At 42.0% G+C, this 25,965-nt stretch overlaps 1 protein-coding gene across 2 annotated transcripts in view; it reads left to right on the forward strand.

Moving 5' to 3' along the window:
- Positions 1-25,965, forward strand: part of CCDC141 (coiled-coil domain containing 141) — a 175,355-nt gene that overhangs the window by 108,496 nt on the left and 40,894 nt on the right. For both annotated transcript variants that reach the window (XM_077883463.1, XM_077883462.1), the window contains exons 8-11: positions 2,631-2,803; positions 16,144-16,285; positions 17,986-18,105; positions 19,748-19,939. In XM_077883463.1, coding sequence (XP_077739589.1) covers positions 2,631-2,803; positions 16,144-16,285; positions 17,986-18,105; positions 19,748-19,939 — 627 coding nt within the window. The remainder of the gene's footprint in view (positions 1-2,630; positions 2,804-16,143; positions 16,286-17,985; positions 18,106-19,747; positions 19,940-25,965) is intronic.

Consider the following 25,965-nt stretch of genomic DNA (forward strand, 5'->3'; position numbering starts at 1 on the left):
TAATGCTAAAACAGAGTGGGATCAAACTTGTAGAGAAGAAAAAGCACTTTGGAATTCTCTATCCTTTCCCCCATTCACACAAAGAATTTTGGGGACTCCTTCTTTTAAGGGAAGAAAGAAGTGAATGCCGTCACATGTCGTATATACACTTTCTCTTTATTTCTTCCTTTAGTCTAGCTCCATGGCTCCAATCCTCAATGTGAGCATGAGTTACTATAAGCACTTGTGCACATACACTAAATTTTAAGTATGATTTAAGGGGGTTCATGATAATTTTGACAGCGCTAGATTTTTGTTTTAGGCACTAACTTTAAAGCTAAACTTTGATCAACATGAGACTCCACTTCATTAAAAATAAGCAATAAAAATTTAAAATATAAAAACAAAATTCCGGAAATAGTGGTGGTTACTGCCAAGTGGTATTTCAATGTGTCATGGAAAGATTGGGAAAGTGATTCAAATAATCTTTTTCAACATCAGCATCTTGACGCGTTTAGCTCTGTGGCCAACTACAGAAAAAAAAAGTGGGAGGATCAAATAAGGAAGAATCTTAAGGTTCAAAATTTCTGTAATAAAACTATCTTCCTTTCCCAGTCCTGTGCAGCATAAGAGAAATCACTCAACCTTTCTCTGTATCTCTTCTCACCTATAAGAAGGAAAAGTAGACACTTATTTACAAAAAGTTAAGTTTTTAAGATCTTACTTTTTCCACCTAAGATGAGCAGGCTTCTTGGAAATGCCCCTTCTATCTTAAGCCTCCTCTGGTAATCTTTTGCCACATGGCTCCGTGGGCCAGGGTTTAAGAGCAGGGCCTCAGGGCCTGGCAAACTGAGTACAGAGACCAGATCTGCCACTTAGTAGAAGTATCACTTTATGCAATTTATTTAATCTCTCTGAGACTCAGTTTCCCCAGTCAATACAATGGAGATAATTTCTCACTTCCATCCGGGGCTGTTAAGGATAATGTGCCTGAAACTCAGCAGACATCAAAAATGTTTGTTGGCTGAATGAAAGGTAATCATGAAACACAGAGTATAGAAGGAGCACAAGTCAGTTCCCATTAAGCTGTAGTTGGTATTATTACTTCCTTTCATCCAAATAAATAGGAATGATTTTTTTTTTAATATTTTAAGCAATCAGAAAGAGCAGATTCAGGAGACAGGAGGAAACTGATGGGACTACAGAATATCGACATATAAATAATGGGACAGTGTTTGAGAAATTTCACTTGTAATTCAAATTCTGTTCGATTCCGATTCTGACATGAAAATTCACTCCCTTAGATGGCAGCCAGGTGCAGGTACAGGGATACTTACTTATACACAGCTCGCCTTAGCCTCTATATTTGGCTTAAACTGTGTTCCCTCAGCATCAACTCAGCCTTGCTCTTCTGGTCTCTCTTCAGGTCACAGTGGGAACTAGACTCATGAGGCCATCCACTTTCATGGCTCAGGAGTCATCTGTGGAGTCTTCCTACTGTACCTGGTAGGACCCTACCAAGCTCACTGGCTTCCAACTCAACAGTCCAGGAAGGCTAGACTTCACGGCCCCTGGTGACTGTGACACCATCAGGCTTACGAAGATAGGAGTATTCTCCAGACTGGTATGGGGCATCCCATTTGGGTGGCTTCTTCCAGTAGTGCCAAAGAGCAACACGCCAAGAACTCCTTTGCCATGCAGGTTTTCCTTAAGTTACCTAATTCATCTTCTGCTCTCCAGACCCAAGGTCACAAATAGGCTACCAAGACACCTATGGACACCAATGCACTTTGCTCTCTTTCTGTTTCCCTCGTGTTGCCATGGTCCTCTTTTACTGCCTTTATATCATATACTCCTCCATCTTAATATCCACTAGGCCTTAATGGACAAAAGGATAGTGCCTCTCTACTCTCTGTTAACTCCCTAGACTTAATCCCCCACATTTGGTTGTTGATCTGCTAAATAAAGAAAATAAAGGAATTTGAAAAAACGTCTCTTAAGACGATATCTTGGTTTGCAAGATGTGTTTTTCCTACATGGACCTATTTTGTGTGTCAGAAGTGAAATATTACCTTGGCCTTAGTCTTTGCACAGCTTCAGAATCAAATTATAATCTTTGTAGACAGATGGGTGTCTTGGATGTAACAGGTAGAAGGTCTTATGCTTAGAAAGACAAGGGATGAAAGCATATTAGTCATTTCTTGAATATTTCTCTGTAATGACTCAAGGTGCAATTTACTGGGCAATTTCCTTTTAGGAGCATTACAGGACGTTCAGGTTGTGAAAGTCTGCATACCATTTTTAAAATATGTCCTCCATTATTTGTATACAGTACAGAACGTGCAAAAAGTAAACCTGGCTCTCCGAGTTCTACACAGTTATCGCTGTGTTGTATAGGTGCATTCTCAATGTAAACTATTTTGCTGGCTTTATGGTGTTGACACTTACATATGCCGAGCTAAGTTATGATCAGTTTCCCTACATGGAGCCTTAAAACTACACAGCTGTTTTCTTAGACTAAGATTGTTGTTTTGGTTATGATCAAACTAATAAATTGAATAGGCTGGTTTAATCTCTAGTATTTCATGTACACATTGATGTAGATTTTAAACTAGAAAAGCAGAAAATGAAAGTTATGTTTTCCTTGGCAGGCATTTGATGTACTTGGGAGAGTCGAAGCTTACCTTAAGCTCCTTAAATCAGAAGGTTTAAGTCTGCCTGTCTTGGCATCGAGGCATGAGGAATTACACAGAGAAATTAAAGACTGCACAGCTGATGCTTTGCAAAAGGGACAAGCCTTAATCAGCCAAGTAGACTCCTGTAGGTGAGTAAATCTATTTCTTCCTCAGTGTAACAAGCTTTTTCATGGTTTCCACAACCTGTTAAAGAAGTAAGTTGCTTGATTTTTTTTTTCTGCTTCTGATGTTTTGCTGCATTATGACATGGCTTAAAAGGATCTATTGAATTTTGGTCACCAGTGATTCTAGACACAGCACTGCTCATCCAGAAGTGAGTCCCTATTCTGAGCCTGAGGACCTGAAGACGCTAAGGCTTTTTTTTTTTTTTTTTTTTTTCTTTCTTTCTTTTCTATGAGTTTCTGAAATGGAGAGAAAGAAAGGACAAAACTAAAAACAGAACTTAATTCTCAATGCTTTTCATAGCCCAGCACCCTGGCGGGTTTCCTTCTCCTTTTTAATTCATGAACATCGAGTCTACCCTGTTCCTTTTTTCCTTTCTGGAAAAAAAATAGAGTACCAGAATTCCATTTCATTTATGACCTTGGTGGTTTACCGAGCAAAACTTTAAATAAAAGGTGACATTATTAATAATAACAATAGCTCACTTTTTTAAAAACTGAGAGTCCACCATGTGCCAAGCACTGTGCCAAAAGGCTTAGGAACATTACGTTATTAATCCTCACAAAGACTACAAGACACACAAGAGTAGTCCTCCCTTATCCATGGGAGAGTAAGTCCCCCCAGTGGATGACTGAAACTGCAGATAGTATCAAACCCTGTATATATACCATGTTTTTCCCTATACATACATACCTGTGATAAAAGTTTAATTTATAAATTAGGCACAGTAAGAGATAAACGATGATCACTGATAATTAAATGGAACAATTATAATAGTTTATTGTAATAAAAGTTATGTTAATGTGATTTCTCTTTCTCAAAATGTCTTATTGTAGTGTATTTACCTTTCTTGTGACATGAGATGATAAATGATTACATAGTGAGATGAAATGAGGTGAATGACATAGGCTTGGTGACATAGTATTAGGCTGCTGTTGACCTTTGACAGTATGTCAGGAGAAGGATCATCTTCTGGACCGTGGGTGATCATAGGTAACTGAAATCACAGAGAAAACAAATCTGCAGATAAAGAAGGGACCATTGAACTATTAATATTCTCCTTTTATAAATAACTAAGGCACAGAGAGGCTAAGTAACTTGCAAAAGGTCACATAGCCAGTTATAGCAGAATCAGAATTTGACATCAAGCACACAGGCCCTAGACCCCGCACTCTTATCCAGTGTGCTAGGGCAGGTTTTTATTAGCACATTTGCTGAGTGTATCTGTGTGGATTTAGATCTGGGTAGAAATGAGGAGAGAGAAGGACCTTGAGAAACAGAAAGAAGATGCAGTGGGAACATATGAAAAATAATAGGATTGGAGGACAAAAGAGAGATGCTGGGGCAGATGGTGGAATATATATTATCTAGGAAGACATGAAGGCAGGGCTTACATTTTGACAGAAGGAGACAAAAAGATTTGTGCAAATGAGATAAACCTAGTTGTTTATCTTCTGCATCAATAATCTTCTTGAAACTCAGAGATTAAATTTGAAGAGTGATTAAATAGGTCAAGTGTGGTAAAATTACTTTTATTTCTCTTATTTATTCTACCTCTTTTTAAACTTTATTTCTCTTTAGATCTTCATTCTACTCTATTTTAGCTGCGTTTAAAAGTGTTCATTTGGTCAGTTTGGGTTTAGAGAATTTCCTTTTCAGAAGACAGTCTGAATCTGGACAGAGAGATTTAGCCAGGACTTGTGATGGTTGCCATGGGACTATGTGAAGCCAAGATCTGAAATAATCCAGGGTCTTCCTACAGGACCCAAACAGCTGAGGCTACGAGAAAGGCAAATGCTTCTTCTCTTTTAAAAATTAATAACTGTAGCTACTAAATTTCTTTACTTTAGCCCAAACCATCTATCAGATAAGGGTGTGTCCGCTCTGCTCCAGGAGCCCCAGCCCACCCTTGTCTAATGCAAAGTGTGGGCCCACTCCTTTTTCTCCTCCCCTGCTTAAAGGTCCAGTCTTCCAGAATGTATGTATACGTGTCTTGCATCATGCAGGAGCTATCCTATGGGGTGCCTGGACCCAGGGTACACGCCAGACACCGATCTGAGTCATGGGATGATTGGATGAAGTAGTGAGGTCTCCAGTTGGAATTAGGAAATGGTCCCATGTCAGCTTTGCAAGTGAGTCTCAGAGTACAGATACTCTGTTTAGGCTACTCTTTATTGGTGGTACTTTCCATGGTGGTACTTTCCATGGCTTTGGGCAATTTCTTTTCCTGCGCTGGGTAGATTAGGAGGCAGCCAAAATCTCTTCACTAAATCTTTGGAAGTCTGTCTTTGGTTTACTGCCCCAGAAATTCTACGTGCCTCTGCCTCCCTGAGTGTGAACCCTGTCTTTTCGACTCAGCAAGACCTCTCGGCTTTCTCTGGGTCCCACTGCCCTGAGTTTTGGTCTGGAAGTTGCCTCTCAGGCAGTAAGCTGATGTGATCATTTACTTCCCTTCTCTCAGGGATCACCATCCTGGGCTACCTGTTGCTCAACATCTCAGAACTATTGTCTCATATGCTTTGTCTGTTCTTCTGTCATTTCAGGCATGAGGGTCAATCTAGTCCCTGCTTCTGGCCAGAAAAAGTTGCCTATTCAGTGTTGATACTTAGCTCCTGGAGTTGGAAAGCTGGTCACAATTTATTACTCTTCAAGTTCATCCTATTTGCTCTGATTAGTAATGTTTTATCTTCAATATTTAAATATAAGGAAAAGTGCTTATATTGTATATTACATTCTATTTTCAGGGTTTTAGCAACTGCTTTTGGCCACTCACTTTGTTGTGGTTGACATGTTTATTTACTTAGCTATTCTCATTCTTTTTTTGCCTTCTTGGTTCTTTTTAGTCTTAGTCTTTTTAGTCTTTCCTTTAGGTTACAGATAAAATCCTAATAGAAGAAGCAATAGTTAGGGAACATTTCAAGAATCTTGAATTAAAATTGTTAGGTAATTGTATTAAAAAATAATTAGCAGTATGGTTTCTATCAACATCCTAGATATATGAGCTTTCATAGTAGTTCCTAGATATTTGGTTGCCCTGAGATCTCACAATATTTTACAAATCAATACTATTTTCCATTTCGCAGGAGGAACTGAAGGTAAAGTGAAATTGTTACTTGGCAAAGGACATTTTTGATTCAGAAGGTAGATGTAGAATAGAAATCCATTAAAAACTGAATTGAAATGCATGAGAATCTCGGTGGCAAACTAAAGCCACACATAGCTACAGGCCTCAATCCCATGCATCACATTTCAGTCTTGCTTCCTTTCCTCATTCAGTGATTCGGCTGTTCAACAGTGTGGGTCACCATCATAGGAAAGAAGCAGAACCGAAGAAGGAGATTTCAGGCTGCAGCCACTGCTGAAGTGAAGGTGGAATTTAGAACATTGGCAGTGGGAATAAACATACTGCCAATTTCAACATGCAAAGTACATGTCACTGAACATTGCAGTGGCTTCCTAGGCTTCCGAATGTCAGCAGCACCGCGAGGCCATGAACTACTAAGGCCCGCATTATGAGACACTTGAAAACTGGTGTGGACAAGAAACTTAAGATTTAGGATCAAAGCAGCTTTATTCATGCATTCTTAGGGCCAAAACAAAGCCATGACTTTTAAACTTAACTTTTCTGAACCTGTTTTCTCATCTGTAGAATGGAAGGGTTTTTTGTTTTGTTTTGTTTTGTTTTCTTGCTTGTTTGTTTGTTTTACCTTCTTTACAAAGAGCTTTTAAAAGGAAAATATGAAGAGTCACACTGTTATTTCAGATAATCACAGCAGAGTCATCTGCACCACACTATATTCATTTTCACGAACTGGGGAAGGTTAAATTTGAAATAGGGCAGAGAAGCATTTATCTTAAGGTAATAAAAAAAATTTAGTGCTGGGGCAGATAGGAATTTCAAAGACCTTTTAGATCTATTTTTCCCCCCTGTTAGTCAATAAATAGGGCTTCAGAAGTTCACATTTGTGTGAGATGATGCTTTGCAGTGAATCTGAGACCTTTGTCGTTACTTTTCTGTAACCATTACCTTATTAGGAACAGATCCACACTGGATCTGGAATCAAACACCTTTGAAGTTGGAGCAGCCTCACAAAATAAATAATGGCTGTTTACATGTTTCCTTGCTTTTCTATCTTCTCCCTGTAATCGGATGATAATTCGGAATCATTGCTAAACAATTTATTATCTTCCTGAAGTATAATATCTGTCATCTAACCTAGCTGCACTTAACTTTAAAGACATTTTAGCCCATTTATTTTTACTTGGTTATGATGCAAGGTCCTGCATCTAATAATGATCAAACTTAGACCTGCAGTGAAGTCAATGTTCCTGGCTTCCAGCCCCCCTCACCTCCTCCTAAGCTTCACTTGGCATCATCTTTGAGCAGCAAGTCTAAAGACAGGCCAAAGGGGGCCTGCTACCCAGGCAGAATTCTGCATTCATTAAGCCACAGGAAACTGTGGGGATTGGAACTCCTGGGGTGGAGGCTTTGTATGAGGGTGAAGTTTTCCATAATTGGACAAAATCAAGGGACCTCTTCATTTCTCCCTGTGTAGCTCACAATTCAGAAAACTCAAAAACATACAAGGCCGTCTTGTGCAATTCCATTTGCGTTTTCCTGTTTGCTAAAATTAACAAGATCTGCAAGTACAGGGATCCCTGGGTGGCGCAGCGGTTTGGCGCCTGCCTTTGGCCCAGGGCGCGATCCTGGAGACCCGGGATCGAATCCCACATCGGGCTCCCGGTGCATGGAGCCTGCTTCTCCCTCTGCCTGTGTCTCTGCCTCTCTCTCTCTCTCTCTCTGGGTGTGACTATCATAAATAAATAAAAAAAAAATTAAAAAAAAAAAAAAGATTTTAGAAAAAAAAAAAAAAAAAAAAAAAAAAAAAAAAAAGATCTGCAAGTACACTTGCTTCAGTTTTGACTCAGTCTCTATCTTTTGCATGGGACTACTGTACCAGTTTTCATCCTACCTTGCTATGCTGAATTTAAGCTTATAAGCCTCACCCTCACTATACTTCGCTGTGGTATAACCTTAAGTATTGTCTGTTTTGATCCAAGACATATTATTACTTATTTAATGTTAATCTTCATATTTTTATATTTCATAAAAGCAGGAGTTTGTTGGGATTTTGCATTTTCTTATCACAGTTTTTTTTTTTTTATCACAGTTTTCATTGGTGTTGGCTCCCACTACTTCTGTTGTTTGATATTGTGAATGGTGATGAACTTTAGGCAGGACAAGCATTCATCAATTTATTCATTTATGTATTTCAAACATATTATTGAGCATCTTTTTATAAATCGGGTGGTCCCATGCATCCAATGCAGCAGGGGAGTGTTTGCCCTCACGCTGTTTATATTTTAGTGGGAAGAAATAGCCAACCAATGGTTAAATCAATAAGTGAGATGCTCTTACAAGCAACAGGTACTATAAATGTGAAGTGGGATAAAGAGTCACTGTGGGGAGGGGACCATTGTGGACATTGTAGTCAGGGAAAGGTTCTTCGAGGAGAAGGGGCTACCCTGCAAATGGCTGGGAGATGAATGGACCTAGCCGAACAACAGCAAAGATGTAACAGAAGGGAGAACAGCATGATGGGAGAAGGTGACAGGAGAGAAAAGCATTAGACAAGATCTGAGGAGGTGAAAGTCAGGCAATTCATATGCTCATTAGCAACAATGGCAAACACTTGTGTGCTTTATATACATTAAAAAGTTTCATCCTTAAAATGACCCTGTGATGTGGGTACTACTATGATCATTGCCTGTTTTGCAGGCGAGGAAGCTAGGGCACAGAGAGGTTCAGTAACTTCCCTGAGCACCTGTCACGCGGTGATAAGAGGTGAAGTGAGTACGGGAATGCAGGTCTGAACCACTAGCTAGCTGGCTAGCTCCCTCTCTGCCCCTTTCATTCCACTTTCATCAGTAATAAGGAGCCTGGTCACATGGATTCCTTTTTTTTTTTTTAACTTTTAATTTTTTAATTCCGACATGCTTAAAAGGTACTCTATCTATGAGTTTCAACTTAAGTGTCTCCTTCCCTGCAAAGTTTTTCTTTCTTTCAGTTTATTTAAACAGTTATTGAACATATGAATAGGCATCCCACATGACATACCAGCACCAGGCTTCAGGGTTTGTCAAAGATATGTAAACCTGGCCCCGAATCTCCAGAACCTTACCAATGGCTAGTCAGCAAATGGACACAACAAGGAAGTGTGCTCTAGGCATGAGGAAGCCATGGGGACAGCGGGTGTTGGGGCCACCTCTCCAGAGAAGAGAGACATAATCCCTAGCTTCCATGACCAGGATAGGTCAAGGACTTAAGAAGACCATCGTTGACTTTGATAATCTAAGATGGATGAAGGCCCTACATCCAGCCAAAATGAACAGAATCAATATCAACCATACAATACCTTCTGAATTCCTTTGTATTGGTCAGCTCTATCTCATGGCTTCACTTTTCAATCTGAGGTGTTCTGAGTCATCCCTCAATTGTTTGACTTGGAACAGTGTCGCCTCCTCTTCCAGCTCACAACACTGTTTTGAGGTCGGCCCACAGGGTTAACCATGTAGGTTAACCTTTTAATGTTTTTTATGTTCCTTATCTTTATATTTACAAACTAGGTGACTTGATTTGAAATGTCACGGAGCTGATATGATATTAAAAGAAAGCTTTTATCATAGTAAAAAATGTTTTAAAAGATCCTAAGTGGAAAACAAAAGTGGTCCCTGCCCTCCAACAAAACGAAGAAACAAAAACAGAAATTTTCTTTGCCTGATTGAGTTATCTATGGTTGCATTTTAGAGGAGTCCTGCCAAGGATTTAAGGACTTTAAATAAATTAAAGAAGAAAAGGTTTGATGATGCATTTAGATGGCCAATGTCAGGTACTGAAATTTGGGATATTACAAAATTGAGTTCTCACGATAGCTGTTACCTTAGCCACTACCCAAATATTTTCAAATGTATATGAGGTTGTTCTTTTTAGAGAATGAGTAAATATAACTGCAACCTGGGCCTGGTAGCATTGGGCATGCTTTTGTAATTCTGAAACTGTTAGTATGAAAACATGCAAGATTCACACTTTCCCTTAAATCTAGGAATAATCAGATTAGGTTCTTGTAAAATATCTAGGAGTCACTCACTACCATATGAACTTACTCATTTATGATGTGGATGACGGGATGTGAAGCAGCAAGCTTCCCAGAATGAGAAGGTCTGGAGCTGTAGTCTAGAGAGGAAGCCTGATGATGGGGGCAGAAATCTGCGCTGGATAATTGAAGAGAAGTTCTCTCAGGTTAGAGGGGAAAATAAAATAAAACAGAAAAGGGCTAAGGAGAGAAGTGAGTTTACTTATTTATGAATAAAATGCTCATCACGGTGCTGTTTGTAATAGTGCAAACCTGAAAACCCCCTAAGTAGTCCTAGAAAATAGGGAAGTGTTTGAATAGTTTAAGGGCAGGACATTATAGAATATTCTAAGTTAACATGGAAAGTGTATTTTTGAGGATTACTTGAGGACTGAGTGTCCTCACCATATAATGTCAGGATCCAGATTGCGTAGAAAGCATCAACCTCACTTTGGAGCAAGGAGAGGACTGCAAAGAGAAAAACCTTTTTGGAAGGAAATACATTAAAATGTTATTTCATATTTTCTAAGTTATCTTAAATGAGAATATCTGTCTGTTAGTTCCTGCTGTGCCCTTTTTATCTGAGGATTTATGTCATCGATCATGGAAAAATTTTAGCAATTATCTCTTTAGGTATTGATTTTCTGTTCTCTCTTTTCTCTTCTCTAACTGGTGGTAGAGAATGTTGGAGCCTCTGGGTCTGCCTTTCAGAACCCCGAACCGCCTTCCTGACTGGTCATTCCATCAACTCAGGGAATCCCTCACACTGGTTTGCTCTTTGGTTATATATATTCATAACCATATTGATTTGATTTCATTTCTGAGATTTCTAATTCATTTTTTACATCTACCTTTGTTTTATTTCTGACTTTTTGTTTCAGTTTCACGTTCTTTGATTATGGGTGCTGGGTTTTTCTTTGTCTTTCTAATGATCTCAGGTGTGATTATGTAAAGGTGGTTTTCAGATTGCTCTACGTGGCTTTCGTTTCAGAGAGAGTACATTTATCTCTCGATCAGAGTTGCCTTTTCTTCAGATTTATATTCTTCATGTATTTTGAAATTTTAGATTGTACTCTCATCTGGAGTGGGGAGGTGCTTGCTCTTCCGCTTATTTTCCCTGCTTTGTTCTCTCCTCTTCCCTCCTTAACAGCCTTGCTGTGACGTCAGCATGAACTCGGTGTCCAGTCCAGTTTGTACTACTTAATCAGGGTCACCCATGGAGACACTGTGGCTCCCAGAGATGCAGGAGGTGGGGTGGGGTTCCTGACTGCCCCAATGTGTCTGATTTCTTATCCCCAGTACCAGTGGGCTATAGTGTTTTCCAACCTTTTTTTGCAAGGAGGGAGAGTGCCCTCCCTGTTACTGGTTTCCGTGGACTGCTCGCTGTGGTACCCTTGGTGCAGGACATGCTTTGCTGTCTGCATCCTCCTGGGAGTGGAGCCTCTGGCCATCTCTGCCGTGCATGTGGACCAGAACCCAGGACACCTGCAGCTTCAGTCCCACTTACTACTTTTGGGTGACGAGGGATTCGGGATGTGTGTAGGTTAAATTAGAGAAAAACTTTGTAGAAACATACATTTCACTTCTAAAGTATGAATGGCACCCTTTTGAAAGTAGGGATGAAAACGAGAGAGTAGCCATTATTTCCTCCAAACTGGAGGTCATAACCATGAAGGGATAGTGTTTGGGTCCCTGTCAAAAGAAGCAGTAAGCGAAAGGCAAGGAAAATATTTTCCCCCATTTTTAGAGTATGATTTGTTCATAGACAAAAAGAAAACTATGATCAGCTGATTCTTTCGGATGAGAGAGTAAGCTGTCAAGTGCTTCCCATCTGGTTGAGCTCCTGATCCAGATGGGCTGCCAATAGTAATTTATGAAAGGTTTGAAAGCAACTTGCTGTCCTCGGGAAAGAATCATGAGAACACATTAACATGGGGATGTGCTCCCCTCCCGTAGCCCCAATTTGCAACAGATGCAGAGATGGGGCAACTGCTTCCGCTCTGCAACTAGAACCATCTATTTCTGAGCCAGGAGTCAGTATGTCTCTGCTCTTTAGGAAAAAAAAAAAAAAAAAAAAAGGCAAGCGTTTACCCCCCTTTCCCTCTCCTCCACTGGCTCAGTGAATGGGGGGGGGGGGTGCTCCCATGACAGGGGTTCCAACAAATGGCCAAAGCAGCCCTCAGAGCCTATCACAGCTGAGAATCTGGGATGCTTGGGAAAGTGAGCGTGGACAGCAGGAATGGGGGGGCGCAGCCCTGTATCTAGTTCCCTCGGGGGGAGCAGGCCAGAGTGGCCAGGACCTGCCATGCAGGACCCTGAGGCCCGGAGCCCCTGGAGCCCTGTCCCCTCGTGGGGCAGAGCCCAAGCGGGCGGCAGGGTCAAGGGCAGGGCGCCCGAGCTCAGGCCGCCCCTGGGCCTGGGCCTACCACTTGGTGAGGCCCCCTGGAAGGAGCCACCTTCCTGAGTGGCTGCTGGAAAGCAGGCAGGCCGTCTGCAGGGCGGCCAAGATGCTGCTGGCAGACAGAAGCTCCTGTCTCTGCTTTGATCAAACCATCTGCTTCCTAGGCTCTGAGGAAACTGCCAATGTGCATGCCGTACGTGCTTCAAAGTGTTCTGGAATGTTCAAAAGAAAAGTCTGGAATCACTGTTTAATGTTCCTAACTGACACTGATGAAATCAGGGCTGGAAGGAACCTGAACCCCAGGATTTCAGTCAGAAGGAGCTGAGGGAGGGAGGGAGAGGCCTGGGCTCAGAGCTGTGACAGGCATGTGCCCTGGGCTCTGGGGCAGGGAAGACATGAGTCCCCATCCGACAGACCCCCAGCAGAGCCGGCGGGGGGCCAGGGACTCTGGGGCCCCTCAGTGCTGAGGATGGGCCTTGGCCCCAGGTGAGAGCAGGGCGCCGTCCAGGCCTCATCTAGGGGCCACCAAGCATCCAAGAGGAGGTTGCTTGGTCCTAGGGCAGCTTGAAACTCCTGTTATCGGGTGCAGGTAACAGGCCCAAAGTCCTTAGAGCCTAACACCTACTGAAGACTTCACCAGGGACATTGTTTTTAAAAGATTTTATTTATTTACTCATGAGAGACACAGAGAGAGAGAGGCAGAGACCCAGGCAGAGGGAGAAGCAGGCTCCATGCAGGGAGCCCGACCCAGGACTCCCCGGGGTCATGACCTGAGCCAAAGGCAGATGCTCAAACCTTGAGCCTCCCGGGCGCCCCAACAAGGGACATTTTTATACAGTATCTATGCATATGCTGTTGTTCTTAAATCTATGTCTTTTTTCCCCTTACATTTAGACTAAACTATGTATTTTATCTAACCTGAGAATAGGCATTGACCCACAAACAAGGCCATGTGCTCAGGGCTACAGAGGACATATGGGTGAAAAGAATGTTGTCCTTTCCCTTAAAGAACCTGCAACACGGGGTGCCCAGGTGGCTCAATGGGTTAAGGGCCCGCCCTTGGTGTTGGCTCAGGTCACGGTCTCGGTGCTGTGAGACTGAGCCCTGCATCGAGTTCCAGTATATTCTCTTTCTCCTTCTCCCTCTGCCACTCCAAACCCCCCTCCCATTAAAAAGAAAAAAGAAAAAAGAATTTACGGTGCAATAGATATATACCGTAAGGCACAAATCACCACAAAATGAGACCCAATCTCCCGGGTCATTGAAAAATCGAAAATGAATTGTTCTTCCAAAGACACAGATCGCATTTGCTTGGTTGTGAGTCATCGAAATTAAGGTTGTGGGATGCCCTGCTTCTCCCTCGGCCTGTGTCTCTGCCTCTCTTTCTGTGTGTCTCTCAGGAATAAATAAATAAAATCTTTTTAAAAATTAATTAATTAATTAATTAATTAAGATTGCAAGTTGCTAACGAGCTATATTTTCACAGAAGGAATGCTTGCTGTGGTTTCGTTGGCCCATTCTAGTCTCTGTGCTGGAGAATCCTCTAAAAAACGGGAACTGGGACAAGTGTCCCTCTAGTGGCCCCTCCGCAGATTACAGGCCGGTATGTTGGCTCTTGCAGAAGCCGGCCAGTTTCAAAGAACACGCCAGCCAGGCCAATCCTGTTTCCACTAATAGTCCACTGGAGGGAAGATGGAATTTTAGAGGACGAATGCCGTCCCATGCCATCATATGTCAAGAGCGTGGACCCTGAGATCAGATGGACCGGTTCAAATCCCGGCCCCGCCACTTAGTGACAGTGACCCGAGCAAGTTACTCAGCCTTTCCCTCAGTTTGCTCATCTGCAAAATGGAGATGACAGTTATACCCAGGTGATAGGGTAGTTGTGAGCATTAGAAAAGAGACCATGCAAAATGTTAAAAATGCTGCCTTGTCACAGCGAGCGCTCAGTCATCATTTTTGGAAAAGGTGGGCACATTTATTTTCTTTTTAAAAATTTTTATTTAAATTCAATGAATTACCATATAATGTATTATTGGATTCAGAGGTAGAGGTCAGTGATTCATCAGTCTTCTGTGACACCCAGGGCTCATCTCATCACGTGCCCTCCTTAATGCCCATCACCCAGTTACCCCGTCCCCCAGACCCCCTTCCCCTCCAGCAACCCTCAGTTGAATTCCTAGGATTATGAGTCTCTTTAGGTAGACATTTACTTCCACAAACTGTTCCCTGTGCCTTCTTTCCACATTGCTGCTACTTCGCTTTTCTTTGTTATGGGTCTTTCTCATTCCAGATTTGCATATTTTACAGAGAACTCGGAACTTATACAGGACAAGTGGGCTTTTAAGTGCTTTTTTAGTCTATAATCTCCCAAAGTCTAAAACCTAACCAAAATACGGTTGGTATTACCAATACACTGCTTTTATTTACAAAATCTGTAGACATAAGTAGCACTAGAATTATTTCTATACAACTCTCCTGATTTCTTGATTATACTCTTCGCCATTCCTAAGTTATTACAATGCGAAACTGATTGTTTTAAGCGTAGCATCTGTGAAACATTCTGCATCAGGAATAAGATTCCTCCCAGGGGGTTAATTTTTTCTTCCCAGTTAAACTTCTCTGGGGCTCCAGTGGTACCCACAAGACACACAGGCATCCCATGCACATCCAACAAGATTCTCAAGCTGCCTGATGAACTCTCACCACTTTGGCAGCTTTATTGTCATTCCTGTGAAGTTACTTTACCTCTCGATTGTATGGGATCTTGCCCTCATTTCATTACTAATTAAATTCGTTTTTACCGAGTCATAAATTAATTATTTGAGGTAAAATCACGGAAATCTATACCTCCCTCCAAGATCTTTTCTTTAACTCTGGGTAATTAAACTTCAGAGTTATCGTGTTAATCTTTATTAGTATTGGAAGGAAATGACTGATGCAAAATTAAAGGCATCAATTTCTTACATAGTAGGAGAGGCTCTGTCTTAGGGGTGGGTTGACCAATTAAAAGGTGCCCTTTCCACCAGCAGTGTTTCTCCATTGTCTGGCATTGCTGCTAAGCCTAAGTTGGACATGGTTAGAAAACCTGCTCATTTATCTTCCGACTAGAGCAAATGGGATCCGACTTTAAGATCATTCGTTGTTCTAAAGGCATGTGCATTTTACAAGCTTTCGTGTCACTTTTCTCATGAAAGGTGAAAAATGACAATGTGAGGCTTAGTCTCTTTTTTATGAACAAGTACATTAGATTCCTAATTACTGGTGATAACTTGGTTTTCACTAAATGAATATAGCCTTGAGCATTCCTCATCATTGAGAACAAGGAATTTAGTGTTACATAAATATTTTACCCTATTGGATTAGTAAATGGTTTGTTAATTGGCTGATCCACATTTCTATTCAAAGAGCATGTTTAGATAAATGAATCCTTTAAATAACACCCCCAGGAGAACTCTTGGCAAACACACTGTGCTTTTTGCCATAGGGTTGTCAAAATATCTTAGAGGGAAATACGACAAAGTAAACCTTTAGAAAAGAAGATCAGACCTGGTTGCAAAAACCCATAACTCCTCTTTTCCCTCAGGACTGAGTGATTTAAACAAGGGAAGATAATTTGGTTTTACTTAACTTCTGTTATCCTAAAGCCTGAAGCCCGATAACTTTTATCAACTCATCCCTACCACTTAAGAGATTCGCTTTGAAATGTTCCCTACTCCCGGGGCTTCTCTCTCAGGGCAGAGTGAACTAACAGCTGACTCCTTCCATTCAGCTCTCCGGTAACCGGAGTCCATGAGATGATGGGATGCATTCAGAGACGAATGGACCATCTGACCCAACAGTGTTCGGCGCACAAAGAATTTGCTCTTAAGAAACAGCAACTAACTGCCTCAGTGGAGGGCCACCTCAAGAAGGTAGTCTCTTGAATGTGTCCTCCCTTGCCTACTACTTAGATACAACCCTTTCCTTGGTGATACTAGATGGCACAGCACCTGCACATGGGGGCCTGGTGGGAGGATAGCAGTGTGTCTCCTTTGGCTTCTCTTAGGTTCCACATTAGGTCTTGTAATCGAACAGCATGAAGCTGTAGTTCACTATTGCTCAGCAACCATTCCTGTCCCCGGCTGCAGACACTTGCTGTGTCATCCTACCCGCCATGCCAGCCCTGAGTACGGACACACAAGGGCAGTTCTTGCTTTGCACAGAACCGAACTGTCTGCATATTGGGGTTGTGTCCTTGTTTTAACATGGTTCTGTGCAGGTCTCCAGTTTGCACGAAATTCAGTTAACGTGGTATTGTACGACATGAAGACAGCAGGCAAATACCAAAAATGATGTCTTAGGGATTTCCAGGGATAAATTGTCACTATTATACTTTGGCAAACAAGGTCAGTACAAAGGACATGGTCATTCTGAATAAAATAAAACATACACATGAAAGTCCTCTGCAGAGTGGATACAACGGCTTGGTATCTATTTCCTATTTTCAAAGAGGAATAAAACCAGGCAGCTGCTGTTTGACTGAAGAAAAAATTGCTTATCTGTAGCTGGGACATATAGCAAAAACTATTTCAATGACATTAATGCTAATCAATGTCGATGCCCATTTTCAATGGTGTCTTCATCTGATACAGTGGACCCATATGCCTGACTTAAGTAGAATTAGTAGACTTCACAGGAGAGGACCTTAAATACCCATGTCTCTGTCTAAATTGACTTTCCACCTGTTATCGATCCAGAAACTTGGGAATTTGAGCCTTGTTCTGATGCCTGGGTCCAGGGAGATTCCAAATATGGCAGCAGCTGTGGTGCCACATTCCCTAGAGATTGAGACTCAAGCTAATTTGGTGGTGGTGGACAACACAGCAGGAACTCAGACAACTGTCGCTCCTTGTCTTACTGCCAATTCAGAGCCAACTTGACCAAGGGAAGTATGGACTCTGGTTAGAGCCAGGAGATGAAGAATCTAACTCTGATGTTATAGAACCCCTTAAAGATGACTTTTTCACTGAATCACGTGTACTAAAAATCAAATTGCAGTCCCCCACATTCATTAATTAAATGGCCTAAGTGTGTCCCTGTGTTTTATTGTCACATGTACAGGGTTTGGTACTGCCCCAGGGCCTCTAAATATAACAACCCATAGGGTGATTTAATACCTAGGTTTTGGACCTTTACTTCAAGACATACCTGTAAACTGGGCACAGTAGACTTATAGTGATGATTATGAGTTAATCAATCAGATAAGTTCATCTCTGCTGATGTATTTTAGCAAGTACATTATCTATTCTAGGTAATATAGATAGATTCTCAGAAGATGTGGATGATTGTTTATATCTCATTTCTGTTAATAAAATATATGTCTGTTAATAAATATATGTCTTTAAACACATACCCTCTGTTGATGGGTCAGTCGTGTTACCTCCTACAAAAAGCAACATTATTAATTTAAACATGACATTCTAAAATATTTAAAACTTTTTAGATGAAAATTGGCATATCCATTTAAAGTACAATGGGATTGGTGAGAGTGGTATTTATCTTTTCTATACATAAGTCATCATGTATGCACATATGTTTTACTAAGACTGCCATATATTCTTTGTTGCTAAAGGTGGAAATGTCAATTCAGAAAATCAGTCCGGTACTTTCCAATGCAATGGATGTCGGTTCCAGCCTTTCTGAATCACGGAAGATTTTGAGTAAATACTTGGAACTGGATATCCAAGCTAAGGTAAATTAAATAGGAATTTTTATTATGGTAATGACTTTGTAAATATGATTTATTTATATTCAGTGGCTATAAAACTTAATCCGGCTCTCTTGAGGGTTGCAATTCTAAATTGATATTGTGGTAAACAATGACTTAAAACTTCTATTATGTGTATCTAAATTATTTATACTCATATGTGCATTTATTAGTGTGTTTGATCTCACTGAGACTGCAGCTTGGTATTAAATAGTCATTTGGCCCCTTTTCTTTGCCTGGGAGATGTTAGCAACTCCTTTTGGGATGCCACAGGAGGCAGGGCGAGTGCTTCTCTATGACTATCTGTGATTTTCTGCTAGAGTAACTTACAAAAGAAAATTCCCAGAAGAAGCATGCATTAATGCAAGATTCTAGGAAGCAAATAAAAACACAATCTTGCTTGCAAGCCCGATATTCAGGGACAGGAAATACCCTCTTCTTCCCGGCACCTCCTCTAGGTTCCCCTTGCCCCTCTCCTATGGGACTGAGGTTCCAGGACTCTTGCTAGTAGCTCCAAAGCTGTACTGAGTCCCAGCCTGCCCCAGCAGGCGTTCAGGAGAGTGAGCCTAGCACTTCCCCTGGCTTACCCATTGGTAGGCAATGGTTATTCCATGGGTTCTCGGCCAGAGGGCCTTCACATTTGGAAACTCACGGACATACTGATTTTTTTTTTTACTCATTATTTAAAATGTTTAAAATAAAACGTATGTCTGAATCCAATTTCTCTTTTCCTATTTTAAGAATTTTAGAAGGAGGGAGGAAATGGCATGGGGAGAAACTGTCCTGCTTCCTCCTACCCAGAGTGCTATCTGGAAGCAACACTTGGAAATGAAAATTAGCTTCATTCACTGGAGGACTTGGGAAGCATATTAAATACAAGCGGGGAAGCAATTCTTTCTCGCTGCAAATGACAGTGAAGCTTTTTTCTTTCATTTTTGCTTGATTCCTCGCACAGTCTCACATAAAATTTTACGTGATTTCTGGGGGCAATTGTAGATGTAATGCCTACCCTACCTGCTTATCCGTTCTATCTGTTAGATTTTACCTGCTAGAAATTGCACTCAAAACTCAGAAGAGCAACCCTGTGGGCCACTTAGATTTCATATGTAACATTTCCCCTACACTTGCTTCAAAACCCTTCTAGGTAGAGATTCAAATAAGACTGCATAACTGACATGTCATCTTTTATAATTTAAACAAGGAGTAAACAGTCTCTATAACCTTGCCATCTCCTGTTTAACAAAATTAGTTTAAGAATTTGCTAGAGCTTTTGTTAAATTTCATAAAGCAATTCTCACATATACTTGTTAAATTACTTAAAACATTTCCGCCATGTTGTTTTATAACTTTTCACACCAAACAGCCTTTCTTCTATTTGTGACCCAAAAAAAATAGAGTGCTCCAGATGAAAAGTGGAGCTGATAGAGTGAGAGAATAATTTGAGATGGTTTTCATTTTAAGATATTTTTTTTTTTTTGTTTTGAAAGTTGTGCCTTTCTTTCATCAAGGAGAGTTCTGGTAGCAGATCAATTAATAATCGCAATAGATGGGTGTACAGAAGGTAATGAAATGTGAATGTTCATGATTCCCCTGTCAGCTTCTGACCCCCTGTGCTTTGCTTTCATAGGAGACAGCACAGGAATTAGAAGCAGCTGCAACACTTGTGACAGAGAAAAATGAATTTGAGCCTGACAAAATGGCATTGCTTTCTTCTAAAGCTAAATGGCTGGAGGAAGAATTAAAAATCCTTGGCCAAAGCATCAGCTCCAGGTCACAAGTCCTGCAAGCTTATGTGGCATTTCTACAGTCATCAGAAGAGGTACGGTGCCTGTGTGCTGACCTTCCTTCAGGTGGCCTCTTCCCTTCCTCCTGCCTTCCTGGGAAATAGAAGCCCTGGCAGGTGGTCCGTAGCTTCCACTTCCATGGGTGCACTCACTTCGTGGCCCTTCATTCTCCAAGGCACCATGCATGGACTCAAAGAGTAAGTTGTTTAACTAAAAAAAGAATGCAAGTGTGTCGGAGACATACTCACAAATAAGCAAAGTGGTTGTGTTGGAACACGTTTTTTTTGTTTTTTTTTTTTTTGTTTTTTTTTTTTTAATTGTGACCAACAAGCATTTACAATACCCTGAACGTTGAACAAAATGATTTAAAAAGAAGTCATCTTCTTTGAATACCCAAGCAATTAGTGCGATTCATTTAAAATACATACACAGAATCAGAAATTAGGGGCTTTGGGGTCCAATCTCAGATCGGTCTTGTTTGATGCCTTTTAACGAATCATGTCTGAGGGCGGCTTCCGAGGCACTCTTCTGACAGGCTGTACTGGAGATTCCGTAAATGCCCGCCGTAGACGAGGGTTCCATCTCTCAAAGGGCCCAGCCTCTGGGCGATGACACCAGTAATGGAGGGGTGCTAGGTGCCGCCTCCTTCAACTCTGGGGCCAGCGCGCCCGGGAGCGCCTGGCATGAGGTGGAACCAACATGGTCCACTCAGGGGTAAAGCCAACCAGGAGCGTGCTGGCATTGCGTTGGCTCACTGCCACCTCCCCCTGTCCCCCTGCTACCCCGGTGTCCCGACTAAGCACAGCTCCTGTCAGCAGCTCCCATGCTCGCCCCTCCAGAGGAAGGCCATGCCCAGTCCCTGCAAATCTGCGGTCACCACTGCCGCCTCCTCCACATCTTTACTCCACCTTTTGTCCTTTCTGGCTTTTTTTTAGTGTTTCCTAGTCCCATACCCTCATGGTTTGGCAGGGGGCTGGGAGGTGACGGGATTATCCTGTTGAACGTTTTTATCCAGAACTTGAAACGGTGGAGAAGGTACAAAGACGTGCTGCGTCCTGTGCCTTCGTTGCCCGGAACACACCTGCTTGGCTTCAAGTTCAGCATCCACCCCCATGGCCCCTCTGGCCTTGGGCACCAGAGCCTCTCTGCGCTGGGACCTCAGCTTTGCGAGAAGCACCTCCTCAGAGGACCTCATGTCCCTGTCCTTGTTCTCACTAAACTGTCTTCCTCCCTGGGCGGCCTTCTGTCCTCTCACCCCCTGCCCCTCCAGCCTTTCCTTCTTTCCTCACCAGCTCCCGGTTATTCATTTCCAGCCCCACCCCCGCCCCCCTGACTCCCCACTGGTTCCCAGCACTGGGCCACCCAACGGTCGGTTTACTCAGCTCCCATCTCCAAGCTTTTAGACACTCCCGCGGAAAATCATACAATGGTGCTGATGGGCACCGTTACCATGGGTGGGCTCTGCCTCAGCCAGGATCCCCTGCACCCCTAGTCGGTGCCCACGCGGTAGTAACGCTCAAACATCTTCCCCGGTTTCCTCCCCTGCCCTTTCCTCGGATGTGACTGGAAAAAATGAGGCCATTGAGCCTAGGTGTCTTGACCTCCTTCAACTTCCAAACCTACTGATTCGCTTCATCCCTCCTCCAGCTGCCAACCCAGTGGAGCCTGTCTCTGTGCCACCCAAGAGCCAGTGGTCAGCCCCCTGGGGACACATGCCTCCACCCTTCAGAATCTAGCCTCAGCCGGACCCACCTCCTGTTGTTCAAGTTGGCTCTTTCCATTGCTTCCTTCTCTTTGGTCTGCAGCCGTGCCTGGTGGTATTGCCCTCAGCACAGCTGGCGCTCTGTGGTTGACCTTCCCGTCCCACGGGCACTCTGGGGACAGGAAGGTGACACGTCTCCTTTCTGCATACCTGTCCTCCCCCAGCCTCGCCCTGGTGCCTCTAGTGTATTCCCTTTGCAGGCCTGCCCGTCGCCACCTCTTCAACCCATTGAGAGGGCTCTGAGAGCCTCCTAACTGGCTGCCAGATGAGATGGTGTATTTTCCATCTTCATCCCCCTTAATCTCTCTGCCACATTTATTTAATTCACTCACTCTCACCTCCTGTGACTCTTTAAAAGATAGATTTGTGTAAGTCCAATTTGCATAGGATAAAATTCACCTATTTTAGAGTGTGATGATTTTTAGTATATTCATAGAGTTGTGCATCACTGCACTCTGGTGTTAGTACATCTCCATCACCCCAAAGAGAGGCCTGCTGCATATTTTGTCACTCCTGGCTTCCATCCTCCAGCCTCTGGCAAGCATGGAAAGGCTTTCTGTCTCAGCAGATTTACTGTATGTGGATATCCACATAAGTGGCATCATGTTGTCTACTTCTTTATCCATTCATTTTCCTTTTTCCTCATTTAGTTTCCTGTTCCTGAAGTGTAGTGGGTCATGGAGCTCTTACCTGTGCTCCCTTTTGGACATTCTATACACTTTCCCTACAAAAATCGCACTCCTACCTGTGGGTTTTTTTTTTAAATTATTATTATTGGAGTTCAATTTGCCAACATTCGGCATAACACCCAGTGCTCATCCGTCAAGTGCCCCCCTCAGTGCCCATCACCCAGTCACCCCAACCCCACGCCCACCTCCCCTTCCACTATCCCTTGTTCGTTTCCCAGAGTTAGGTATCTCTCATGTTTTGTCACCCTCACTGATATTTTCACTCATTTTCTCTCCTTTCCCTTTATTCCCTTTCACTAATTTTTATATTCCCCAAATGAATGAGACCATAAAATGTTTCCTTTTCCGATTGACTTATTTCACTCAGTGTAATACCCTCCAGGTCCATCCACGTCGAAGCAAATGGTGGGTATTTGTCGTTTCTAATGGCTGAGGAATATTCCATTGTATACATAGACCACATCTTCTTTATCCATCATCTTTCGATGGACACCGAGGCTCCTTCCACAGTTTGGCTATTGTGGACATTGCTGCTATAAACATCGGGGTGCAGGTGTCCCAGCATTTCACTGCATCTGTATCTTTGGGGTAAATCCCCAGCAGTGCAATTGCTGGGTCATAGGGCAGACTATTTTTAACTCTTTGAGGAACCTCCACACAGTTTTCCAGAGTGGCTGCACCAGTTCACATTCCCACCAACAGTGCAGGAGGGTTCCCCTTTCTCTGCATCCTCTCCAACATTTGTTGTTTCCTGCCTTGTTAATTTTCCCCATTCTCACTGGTGTGAGGTGGTATCTCATTGTGGTTTTGATTTGTATTTCCCTGATGGCAAGTGATGCGGAGCATTTTCTCATGTGCATGTTGGCCATGTCTATGTCTTCCTCTGTGAGATATCTGTTCATGTCTTTTGCCCATTTCATGATTGGCTACCTATGGTTTTAATTCACCAACTCAAAAATGGTTCCTCAAACCCTACTCTTCCAAGTCCCAGACCAATGCTTTCAACTTCCATTTATACTAACTCCCTCTGTAACCTGTAGGCTCCTGAAGCTCAGCAGAACACAGCCAGTTATCTATTTTTCAAACATGTTTTTCCTCTGTATCTTGGCCTTGGAGTAATGATCTCATCCTTTCTCAGAAGTCCTATGTATAAGTTCCGAAGTCTTTTCCAAGGCCTCTCTCTAATTGAACACTTATTTTGTATGAGGTCCCATGGTCTTCATTCCTAATTTACTTTATTTATTTAAAGGTTTTATTCACCTATTTGAAAGAGAGAGAGAGAGAGAGAGAGAGAATGAATTGGGGGGGGGAGGAGCAGAGGGAGAGGGAGAAACAGACTCCCCGCTGAGCAGGGAGCCCTACATGGCTTGATCCCAGGACCCTGGGACCATCATCTGAGCTGAATGCAGATGCTTAACCAACGGAGCCACCCAGGCACCCCCATCCTTGATTTCATTTAATTCTTGTAACACCTCTTTGTTGTTACTATTATCCCTATTTTACAAATGAGGGAAACCGAGACTCTAGGAAGGTAGTTGTCCAAGATCAAAGAACTAGTAAATGTCAATGCTGAAGTTGAATCCCCAGTTGACTTCTTTTTTGTCTTTTCCTTTGTTGAAGGCCATTCTATCCCTTGTTTGTCTATGGGGACAACCTAAAAGATTTCTGAATTCCCCTTCCCCTCCACCTGCACCATCACTTCTTCAGTTCAAACCCTCATCTCTTGTTCACTTGAGGATGTTGTCTTCTGTTTTCTCCACCTCCTATAATTCCCCCCTCCAATCCTTTCTAAAAAATGGTCATTCTAAAGCAAATCTGATGGTGCTACCTCCTGATATTCAGGTAATATGAGAAACATAATTTGTGCAACAAATCACAAATAACTTTCTTCTTCAAATTATAAATAACTTTTTACCAAAAGTGGATGAAGTATTAAAATTTATCATTAATTCTCTTAAAACACAAACTAGTACAGATTCAAGGGAATTCCTATAATGGCATCATTCTCTCTGGTAGTCAAGGCTTCTTTGAGGTGTTGGAAAAGGAGGATGAATTAAAGTCTATGTTTTGAGAGTTGCACACAACCGACAGTCCCTCGAACTGACACCCAGCCTGTAGCTACAATCTCAGATACATGCTGATAGTTGTCATGCTGATTCTGAGCCATTGTGATGTCTCAGACTACTGAGACAGACTTGTCTGTCTGTGTTGTCTCAGACTACTGAGAATTTGTCATGTCTTGTTGGTTACAGTAGGAAACAAGTTGAAACCTGCTGGCCACCTTATCTGGCTCAGGGATCCTTCTAGCTTCTTTTGTAACTGCTCAGCTTGTGCAACCAGAATTTCACTCCCACTACCATCTTTCATCACGCTCTGAACCAGCCAGTGTTTTCACACTTGTGCCTTCATGCGTGTGATCCCTTCCATCCAGGATCCCATTCTGCTCCCTCTCACCCTGGACAGTTCTGAAAGACACAGATCAAATGTCGCTTGCCTTGGGATGTGCTTCTCTATTTACTCTGTGTAGAGTTCATGGTCCCTCCTCAGCGAGGCCATAGCATTGTGCTGTGTATGTGTGTATATGTGTGTATGCTTGTCTTTGGGTTTCAGTAATTTGCTTACAGTTCTCTTTCTCCCAGAACTATCTTTGGGAACCCAAGGAAATGAATGCTTAATTCTTACCAGGGAATCTGAGGAGACTCCATGAAGGGAGTAGCATTTTCAGTAGTTCAGAAGGAAAAGTAGGAACAGAAAATTAAAGAAAGCTCATTGTGGGCTGAAGAAACAAGCATCAGCTAGAGGCATGAATAAATGGAATATGAGAAATGAGAATAGAACTCCTGTTTCTGAGCACCATTTGGAGGCCCACCTATTAAGTTGATTTAAATGATGTTTGATGTTAATATCTTTAAAATATGATGACCAACCATTGCTTGAAATTTCTCACCCTGATTCGACCACTTTGGGTAGTTATGAGCTCTTTGAGTCTTGTCCTATTGGCCATTAAATATTACTCAAAATGTATAAAAGCTTATGTCAAAATTTTTCTACTATTTCTCCATTTCCCAATTACCTGTTAATCTATAGTTCTACAGGTGCATTTGATTTAATGTAAGCTCTAATCAAAGAGAGTGATTTAAAATAATCTAGCAATCTAGCATTGCTTAGCATATGAGAAAATATGATTTTAGGCAGGTGAAGTAATGTGCCTTAGTACGGTACAGTTTAATATTAATACTTGCACAGAAAATTAGTAGTTGTACTTTTTTATTCTGGTTTATTACTAATTAGAAGGAAATTGTGATTAGTAATTATAAATAATTTTTCACTGGCTTACATTTCTTTCTTTCTGATTTGTATTCCCTGGCTGTGTGTGTGTGTGTGTGTGTGTGTGTGTGTGTGTTTATGTGAGAATCTTCCTTCTGAATTATAAAACACGCTTTAAAGAGAACCACACTGGTCTTTGACGTAAATTGTCCCCAGTTGTAAAACATGTACATATGTAATACAGAAGTAAGGTTTTGGCTCTGGTAGCTAGGTCTTTTTTTTTTTTTTAAGATTTAATTTATTTATTCATGAGAGATGCAGAGAGAGAGAGAGAGAGAGAGAG

The sequence above is a fragment of the Canis aureus genome, chromosome 34 (genome assembly GCF_053574225.1).
Source record: "Canis aureus isolate CA01 chromosome 34, VMU_Caureus_v.1.0, whole genome shotgun sequence".
Lineage (NCBI taxonomy): Eukaryota > Metazoa > Chordata > Mammalia > Carnivora > Canidae > Canis > Canis aureus.